This window comes from Opisthocomus hoazin, chromosome 17, assembly GCF_030867145.1.
Source record: "Opisthocomus hoazin isolate bOpiHoa1 chromosome 17, bOpiHoa1.hap1, whole genome shotgun sequence".
Classification (NCBI taxonomy): domain Eukaryota; kingdom Metazoa; phylum Chordata; class Aves; order Opisthocomiformes; family Opisthocomidae; genus Opisthocomus; species Opisthocomus hoazin.
Window position 1 is genome coordinate 2528258 of NC_134430.1, and position 9767 is coordinate 2538024.

Consider the following 9767-nt stretch of genomic DNA (forward strand, 5'->3'; position numbering starts at 1 on the left):
GGCCAACAGCTGGGGCCAGCGCGGCAGGGCCGGCCGGACCACGGCCGGGGCAGAGCGAGCTGCAGCTCAGCCGAGCTCGGCCATCGCTCGGGTGAGGTGCGCCTGGAGCTGGGAGCATGCACAGGGTTTGCACTTTGCATGGCCTCCCTGCTCCATGGACAGTGCTGGATGGGCACCCTCCTGGCCTGGAGTGCGTGCACGGGCAGGGTTCACCCATTGCATGGCTTCCCTGCTCCATGAATAGTGCTCAGCTGGCACCCTCCTGCCCCAGGGAGCGTGCACGGGCAGGGTTCACCCATCACACAGCCTCACTGCTCCATGAACAGTGCTCGATGGGCACCCTCCTGGCCTGGAGTGCGTGCACGGGCAGGGTTCACCCATCACACGGCTTCCCTGCTCCATCGACAGTGCTCAATGGGCACCCTCCTGCCCCAGGGAGCGTGCACGGGCAGGGTTCACCCATCACACGGCTTCCCTGCTCCATCGACAGTGCTCAATGGGCACCCTCCTGCCCCGGGAAGCGTGCACAGGCAGGATTCACCCATCACACAGCCTCACTGCTCCATGGACAGTGCTCACTTGGCACCCTCCTGCCCAGGGAGTGTGCACAGGCAGGATTCATCCATCACACAGCTTCCCTGCTCCATGGACAGTGCTTGATGGGCACCCTCCTGCCCCAGGGTGCGTGCACGGGCAGGGTTCACCCATCACACAACCTCCCTGCTCCATGGACAGTGCCGGATTGGCACCCTCCTGGCCTGGGGTGCGTGCAGAGGCAGGATTCACCCATCGCATGACCTTCCTGCCCCATGGACAGTGCTCAGCCGGCACCCTCCTGCCCCAGGGAGTGTGCATGGGCAGGATTCACCCATCACACAGCCTCACTGCTCCATGGACAGTGCTCGATGGGCACCCTGCTGCCCCAGGGAGCGTGCACAGGCAGGATTCACCCATCGCACGGCCTCCCTGCTCTGTGCACGGCACTCGGGGAAGCACGCACGGAGCAGGAGGCTCATCCCCGGGGCTCCCCCCGCACCCCACTCACCGTGCGGGACCTCGGGCAGGTCCAACTCGTTGGCATTCGCAGAATGCAGGTCGGTGGGGCAGCAGTCGCTGGCGGCGGGCGGCGGGGCGGGCGTGCGGGCGGCGTGCCGGGTGCCGTTGCGCCGGGGCACCGGCGGGCTCTCCGCCTGGCAGCTGCAGGCGGCGTGGGTGAAGCCGCAGCGGCGGGCGCCGGGCGCCTGCAGACACTCCTCCAGCCAGCGGCAGAGCACGCTGCAGGTGAACTGGCTGGAGTTGTTGTTGTTGATGAGCAGCACCTCCACGAAACGGAACTCCAGGGCTTGGGGGGCCAGGAGGCGGGGGGCCGCCTCGGGCTCGGCCGCCAGGCACAGCTGCACGAAGTTCTTGTCGAAGTGCAGGAAGGTGAAGGGCCCCGCGCCCTCGCACAGCTCCAGCTCGGCTTCCTCCTCCCCCTCCTCCTCCTCCTCTGGGTGCTGGCGGGCGGGCGGGGGGCTGGCGGCCTCGCCGCGGGGGTCGCAGGTGTAGTTGGCCAGGTAGTGGTCGAGCGGCAGCACCATGGGCGAGAAGTGGGTACAGACCTGCTCCTCCCGGTTGAAGCGGAGGTAGAGCGAGTACTTGGTGGGGTCGGGGTTCTCCAGGGTCCAGGAGCAGCCCGAGGAGATGGTGGGGAAAAGGTCCTTGAGGGAGAAGGAGCCGTAGAGGACGCCGGAGGCCAGAGCGGAGCAGGCGCTGGGAGCCGGGTCGAAGCCCCGCGTGAGCCACAGGAGAGACGATATCACAGCCAGTAAGAGGGGACCAGCAGCGGTCATCCTATGGCATTTGCCCTGGGGGAGAGACAGATGGACAGACGGACAGGCAGATGCTTACCAGGAGGCACGCCGCCGCGGGCTCCGCGCTGTGCCGGGGCGATGCGGAGCTGGCATGGGGTGGGGTGGGGGGTCAGCACCCTGCATCAAGCCCTCGGCATGGGAGCAGCATCCCAGCTGGTCCACGTCCCCAGCTGCCACCTTGCAGGCGAGGGACAGCCATCGGAGACCCCTGCCCAGTCCCCCAGGTTGTGTTGAGGCAGCCCCCAGGCCAGGGACCATGCAGCCCGGACCAGGGACTTTACCCCAAAACCAAGAGAGCAGATACCCGGCTCGCACCCTGCAGCCAGCGGACCCCCACCGCAGTGACCCCCACCACAGTGACCCCCCTGGATCTTGGCTCACCCACCGGAGCCCGCCGAGCACAACCTGGGCCACCACAGAGCTTCTGCCCAGATGGGGCTATAAAAAGCCTCGCAGCTATTGCTGGTGCCCCAGAGCAGCACGGGGACAAGTTGGCTGCTCAGTGGAGGAGCCCGGGGCGATGGGGGGGATGCACGGGCACCCCACCAGCGTGGTGTCCCCCCCACCTGCTGCGAGAGCCCGGCACGGGGCGAGCAATCGTTAAAATACATATATTTCTTGGACAGCACGCCGGGTACGCAGCAGCATCGCCGTGGATAGCTTTTTAATAACTCATTAATAAAATAATGCACGCGGTGGCCTTATTAAGCGGGACCGGAGCGTGGCTCTGCGGTGGCTGAGGCCGCCGTGCGCGTGTTGGCACCGCTCTGCCAGGCCAGCCCGCGCCCCCGGCAGCGAGGGGACAGCCCCGGGGACAGCACCCGCTCAGGAGGTGGCCGCAGGGGACTGATGCCATTCCAGAGACCGATTTCCAAAGTCACCGAGGTCCCCACTCCCCTCCAGCCCAGCCACGCGTGGGGGATACCAAGCGCTCGGCACGACACGAGGATGCTCTCCTCCACCCCCAAACAACACCTCCTGCTCCCAAACCACCGCCGGCCGAGGCTCCAGCAGCGGGGCATCCCCCTGCTCGTCGGGGAGGGAGCCCGAGCCTCGGCCGAGCCTGCGCCGGAGCCACGACGGGCACATTAGAGCTAAAAATAACGCTGCTCTCAAGCAACAGGCTGGTGCTGGCTCCTGCTACCCCGGCAGCGTGGGGGCTCGATGCCGGCAGCCGGCCCCCGCCAGCGGCACGTGGACACGGGGAGAAAGGGGCTGGGATGGAGCCAGCCGGAGCGGCCAGGCCCGGGGCTGGATCCAGGCAGGACCCCCCGATGTAAGCAGGGAGATCTGGGGCAAAAGAAAACCCCACTTTCCTGCAGCCACTTCCACCCCTGGGAGACCCCAGGGAATTCAACAGGAGACCCCCTACCCACGGCAGTGGGGAGACAAGGGGGGCTGGAGCAGGGAGCCCCGCAGGCATCCCCCCCCACTGATGCTCCTCAAGCACGCAGCAAGGACCTGGGGTCCCCTGGAGAATCACAGCCCTCCACTGCTCTGGGGAGAGCCAGGACGGGAGGAGGAGGAGGAGGAGGAGGCAGTAGAGGAGGAGGAGGAGGCAGAGGAGGAGGAGGAGGTCAGGCAGGGACATGCTGCCGCTCTGCAGCGAGCTGCCGGGGCTCCCGCAGCCTGGCAGGGACACAAGATGGTGCTTGCTTCCCTCGCCCGGGAGCAGCGAGGAGGGATGCTCGGGAGGGATGCTCCGGCACCGCCATCCTCCCATCCCTCCCGCCCGGCTCCCGCTGCCCAGCCTGCCACCGGGCGATCTGGCTGCCGGAACGCTCATGGGGACAGCCGCGGCCGAGCAGCCCACCGCCACGCTTCCCCGGGCTCCCCGCGTTTTAAACACGGTGCCAGGCGAGACCCAGGCGCTCCGGCCCACGGCGAGCCTCCCCCCACCCCAAAAACCTGCCGGGGCCGCGGCGGCAGAGCCCGGCACCGCACCGTAGCCGCTAGCGAAGGCCAGGGCTCGTTAAGAGCAGCTCAGATCTGACAGAGCTCGCTCGGCACCGGCCCCACTCCCCGCAGCGCTTGCTGTTGCTGCTGCAGTGAAAATATTTCATTGAGCCGCAAGCCGGGGCCGAGGAGATATTTAACATCTGGGGCACCGAGTCACCCGGTGGGAGGCTCGAGGAGCGGCCACCGTCACCCCCCTACCTGGCACCGCGGCGAGGACCTCGCACCCTGCAGCGTCGCCGTCCGTGTGCTCCGGCGAGGGCGAGCCCAGCGTGGTCGGGGTGCCAAGGCACGGCCCCGCCGCCCGTCGCCCCTCCGAAACGGCCTCGGTCCATGCGGGGGGAACCGCTCGGCACCTGCGGCTGCATCCTGGCAGAGCTTGCTGATGGGGGGACGGCGGCTGCCCCCGGGGACCCCCCGAGCGTCTCGCTGGGCTGCTGCGGGAGCGGGCTCTGCTCCCCGGGGATGGGGACGGCACCCGGAGCACGGCTGGCACAGGCTGGCACGCTTGCCCGCCGCAGGCACCCGCTCCAGCCCCTTCCATCGGCCTTTGTTCCCCGCCCGGGCGCAGGGAAGGGGGTGGGTTTTTAATTAAAGCCTTTAAAGAGCCATGACGGAACCGGGAAGCGACCGCGAGGAAGCGACATCCCGGGGTCCCCGGCAGTCGGAGCACAGCCGCTCTCCGTCGCGGCCATCGCCTCCCTCCCGGCCCCGGTACCCGGCAGGACGCGGCCAGGGCTCGCGTCTCCCTCGCCGGCAGCCGCGGCACGGCGGGAGGAGGCACCCCAACACCGCTCCACGCCAGCCCTGCTCGCGCCGCACAAACAGGTCGTTTCCCTCAAAACGCTTCACACGAAAGGGAATTTCGGCGGGGACCTGGTCCAGCTCCGTCACCCCGGCACGGCGGGGGCCGGCTCCTGACCACGGCGCTTCGGCTCGGCTGCAGCCGCCCTGCTCCAGCCAGGCACAGCCAGAACCAACGAACCAGCCCCGAAAGTGATAAACGGGCGGCACTAAACCCTGCTGGCATTAATAATCTGAGAAACGATTAATAGTAAACTAAAGGAGATTTGGGGTTTAAGAGACACGGTTTTTAACCCGGCAGTCTTTTAATAGGCTGTGGAAAACCTACGATCCATGAGAATTCCTAACGCGAGGATGGCTCGGGACAAGGGCACAAGGGCGAGGAAGGGCTGGGCAGTGCTGGATGCTGAACCGTGGTGGGAACGGCCTCGCTCCCTGCTGAAAGGCGACGGCACCTGGGGAGGAGCAGCCTGCCCGGCACCACGGCTCGGCACGGCACGGCCACGCGGCCGCGAAACGGGCTCCATCCCACGGGAGCACGTCCAGCCTGCCCAGCAGCGATGCCAACGGACGCAGCGCCGAGACGAGCTCTTCCCGCCGGGAGAGCCCGCGACCTTCCGATCCCCAGGATCTTCGCTAGCGGTTCAGAGCCATCTGGGAACTCCAAAGCCGCCTCCGCCACGCTCAGCCCTCACCGCTCTGCGGACCCCCAGCGCCGAGCCCCTGCCCTCGGCACCACCGACACGGCCTCTCCGCCAACTCACGAACGCCGCGAGCCAAAGTGCCGGAGTAACTCCTCTGAGACCCCAACCTTCAGCCTTCCCCCCCCCCAAAAAAAAACCCCCACGGCTTCCCGCACCGGCGTGCGCACGCACACATGTGAGCACGCGTGGGCTCCCGTGCACGCACGGGCGCTTGGCAGGGAGAGCGGTACCGGTGCCGCTTCCCCCCGCCGCGGCACGCTCCCCCCGGCGCCTGGGACCACGCTTCCCCCCCTCCACGCTCCCCCGGCGAGCTGCCACCGCCTTCCCCGAAGCGGGCAGGCTGGCAGCAGAGCCGAGCTGTAATTAACGGTGCCGCTTTGCCAAGCGCCGGCGCAGCCTCGCCAGCACTGGCAAGCGCAGGCCTTTTTATTTATTTTACTTCCCCGCTGTTGGTGAAACTCCCCTCCAAAAGCAAGGCCGAGAGACAGCACGGCGAAATCTCCTCCGGGATTAGGGATGACGTTCCGCCGGGGAACGGCGCGTGCTGCCTCCCCCTCCGCGGCTGTGGGGGTCCCTGGAGGCGAGAACCCCCCCTCACCCGCAGCATGGCACCCGCAGGGGCTGCAGCAGCCGCGCCTGCTCCCGCCGCTCTCCCACGGCCTCTTCCGAGGAGTTTCCGCGTTGCTGGGATGCGGCTCCCTCTCCTCCATCAGCTCCATCCCACCCCGGCACCACATGGGAAAGGGATGGGGGGGGGGCTGAGAGCCCCAGGAGGGCTCCAAAGGGGGGGTCCGAGCCTGGCTGTGTGCTCATGTCGGAGGGGGATTTTTTTTTTTGTCACCCACTGCCTCAGCCAAACCCGGATCCACCGGGAGCCTCCAAGGTGGAGCAGGGTCCCGGCTCCATCCGGCTCTCGGAGAGCATGGAGAACCAACGGCCGGGATGAGAGCTGGGGGGGGGACACGATGGCCCCCGCGAGCACCGAGGAGCGACGGAGCCTCCGGCGCTTGGCCGCCGAGCCGCGTGGCCCGGAGCCAGCCCCGTCCCCACCAGAGCTCCGTGGCAGGCAATGAGTTTGCAGGGCCTCGGTCCAAACTCCCCTGGAGAAGCGTCGAGGCGTCGCAGCAGCCCAGCCCCGAGGGCTGCGTGGGCTGGACCGGGGCTGGCGGCTCATCCCGTAGTCTGTGTGTCCGTCTGTCCGTCCGAGCATCACCTTCCTCCGCGCAGGGGGGGTTTGGAGACGAGCACCGAGCCCACCGCGGCTCTCCGGGAAGAGCCCGGCACCCCCGGCCCGACGCCCGGCACCGGCGCAGCACCGGGCGGGAGAGCTGCGCTGCCGGAGGCGTCGAGAAGAGCCGGGCGCAGCCAGGAAGAGCGGGCAGCGCGTCCCAGCACCTCTGCCACGCCGCGGAGAGCCAGCCGCCCGCCGTGCCCGCTCCGTGTCCATGTTTCGTGTCGGCACGGATCGAATTCGTAGGATCCCAGCTTCCGGCAAACTCCTCGGCTCAAAGCGGGGCTGGCAGCAAGGCTCGACGAGCGGCCGGGCGGGCCTTGGAGAGGAACCGCTGCCAGGCGCCGGCGCAGAGGGGCTGGCACTGCCCCGCGGCCAACTCCAGCACCCGCCGCCTTCCCCGCAACGAACCCCGCTGGGAACCGGGGCACCGAGGCCCCGCTCCTCCCCACGGATGCTCGCAGCGAGCCCCCCGAGCTGGCTCCCTCCCTACGAGCCCCCCACGGCTCAGCCACCGAGGGGGGGGGCCAGGTCATCCCCAGATCACCGCGAGCTCTGCCAGCGGCGCGGCGCCAGCCCCACGCGTGCCCCCGCCAAAAACCTCGCCACGTCCCCACGTCCCCGGCTGCCAGGCGCCATCCGGCACCGGTAGCGCCGTGACCTAGAAAAGCAAAGGGCTGCTCGCACGCCGCGCTGCTGCCAGCCCCCCCCCGGGCACCGACGCGTGCCCTCCGCGCCGGCCGGGGCTGCGGAAAACCTCCCCGTGCTTCAACAAGTGACCTGCGTGGGCACACGCGCGCGTGGCACGCGTGGCACCGCTCCCACCGCGAAGGCCGGGGCTCGCGGGTCGCCCGGGGAGGGAAGCAGCTCCCCCGTCCATGCGTGTGTCATGTGTGTCCCCCCCCCAGAGCCCGCTGCCACCATGCGCCCGTGCCGTCACACGCTGCGAGCCCACGTGTGCCCTCCCCGCACGCCCACGGCCCCCCCCGGTGCCACACGGCCCCCGGTGCCTCGCAGCCCTCCACGCCGGCACCGGACAAAGCCCCGCCACTGCCGGGGCGGTCGGCCAACACGCGTGCCCACGCGTGCCGGTGCGTGTCGACCCCCCCGGGACCCTGCCAGGGGCGAAGGCGCGGGGAGACCAACACGCGTGCCCCCGCCGGGGGGGATGCCAGCAGGCAACGCGTGGCCTTGCTGTGTGACACACCGCCTCGCCATGCGTGTGCCCAGCGACACACGTGTGCCCAGTGACACACGTGTGCCCAGTGACACACGTGCGGCCCCTCCACCGTGGGGCTGCCTGGGGAGGGGGCACCCGCACCCCGGGGGGCACCGGCAGCCCCGGGGGGGGAGGACTGGCACCCCGGGGAAGTTGGGGGGGGGGGGGCTTGGGAAGGGGGCACCGGCAGCCCCGGGGAGGTGGGGGGGGGACCGGGAGCCCCGGGGAGATGGACTGGCTGCTCGGAGGGGGGGGCTGGCACCCGGGGGGGGGGGGGGGGGGGGCTCGGGGAGGGGGTACCGGCAGCCCCCGGGAGGGGATGGGGACCGGGGAGGGGATGGGGGGGCACCGGCAGCACCGGGCATAGAGGGGGGACGGACGGACCGGCAGCCCCGGGGATGGGGGGGGGGGGGACGGGCATCCCCAGGGATAGAGGGGGGTGGGAACCAGCAGCCCCGGGGATGGGGGGGGGGGTAGGAACCGGCAGCCCCGGGGATGGGGGGGGGGGGTGGGGACCGGCAGCCCCGGGGATGGGGGGGGGGGGTGGGGACCGGCAGCCCCGGGGATGGGGGGGGGGGGACCGGCAGCCCCGGGGATGGGGGGGGGGGGGCCGGCAGCCCCCGCCGCTCGAAGCCAGACCCGGTACCGAGCCGGCCCCGCCGCCGCAGCAACTTCCAGGCAGGGCCCGGGGATGCCGCCGCCCGCCCCGGGGCACGGAACCAGCCCCGGTACCGCGGCGGCACGAAAGTTCCCCGGGGCTGGCGGAGGGGGGCTTGGGGGGGTGCCCCGGCGGCACCGGGGCTCTGCCCCCCAGCAGCACATCCCGCCGCATCCCGCATCCCCGCCGAGCTGCCGCCCCCGCTGCGCCGCGGAGAGCGGAGGGGGGGGGGGGGGGGAGCGGAACGCACCGCGGGGCTCGGTGCACCGGGAAGGGAGCTCGGTGCTTCGGGGGTCCCGGGGTGGGGGGGGGGGGGGGGGTGCCGGTGTACCGGAGGGGGGGACCCCGCGCTCCCCGCCGCCCTTACCTGCGCTCCGTCAGCGGCGCGGCGCGGCGGGCAGCGGGCTGGCCATCCCCGGCCGGCGGCTGCCGGTGCCCGGGCGCGCCCGGGGGAGCGCGGCGGCGGCGCGCGGGGCGGGGGGGGGCGGCGGCGGCGGCGGCGGCGCGCGGGGCCCGGCGGCGGCGGCGGAGCGGGCGGGGGGGGGCGGGGGGCGGCGGCGGCGGCGCGCGCGGCGCGGGCACTGGCTGCACGCGGCGGGCGCGGGGCGGTGTGACAGCAGCGGGCATGGCGGGGAGGCTGCGCGGCGGCGGGGCCGCCTTCGGGAGGCCGGGGGGGGGGGGGGGTGAGGAGGGGGGGGTACCCCTCCCGGTGCACCGGAGCTGGGGGGAGCGGGAAGGAGACCCCAGGGATGCTGCAGCGCTGGGGGAGCGGGGATGGAGACCCCGTGTGTGTGTACCCCCCCCCCCGCCGCTGCACCGGAGCCGTGGGGGGAGCGTGAGGAGACCCCCGGGATGCTGCAGCGCTGGGGGGGGCGGGGATGGAGACCCCTGTGTGTGTACCACCCCCTCGCCGTGCACCGGAGCCGGGGGGGGGGGGGTGGTGGTGGTGAGGAGACCCCCGGGATGCTGCAGGGCTGGGGGGGGATGAGGACCCCTTGTGTGTGTACCCCCCCACGGTGCACCGGAGCCGGGGGGGGGGGGGGGATGTGGCCCCCGGGATGCTGCACCGCTGGGGGGGGGGGGAAGGGGCACCGTTCCAGCGCGCACGTGGATGTGGCGTGCACGTGGATCTGGCGCGCACACGCGTGTCGTGGCCGTGGGTAACGCGTGGCGGGGTTGGCAGCGGCGCGGGCCGGGTTGTTCACGCGTGGTTGCTGCTGCGTGGGCAGGGCACGTGTGCACGGTGGGTGCCGTGGCGGGTACACGCGTGTGCGTGGCACACCCAGCGCAGGGTACGCGTGCTCCCCGCCAGCAGCCGCGTCGAGCGCCGGTGCAGGCCGCG

General features: G+C 71.3%; 1 protein-coding gene across 5 annotated transcripts in view; it reads right to left on the reverse strand.

Annotated features, from left to right (window-relative positions):
• ADGRB2 (adhesion G protein-coupled receptor B2) overlaps window positions 1–8862 on the reverse strand; it is a 31042-nt gene extending 22180 nt beyond the window's left edge. For 4 of the 5 annotated variants that reach the window (XM_075437987.1, XM_075437985.1, XM_075437984.1 and 1 more), the window contains exons 1-2: window positions 8793–8862; window positions 1046–1847 (exon numbers count right to left, since the gene is read on the reverse strand). In XM_075437987.1, coding sequence (XP_075294102.1) covers window positions 1046–1832 — 787 coding nt within the window. In that variant the 5' untranslated portion in view covers window positions 1833–1847; window positions 8793–8862. Of the gene's footprint in view, window positions 1–1045; window positions 1848–4010; window positions 4382–8792 lie in introns of those variants that run through there. The other variant, XM_075437986.1, reaches the window with a different exon arrangement.
• Between the last annotated feature and the right edge of the window lie 905 nt (window positions 8863–9767).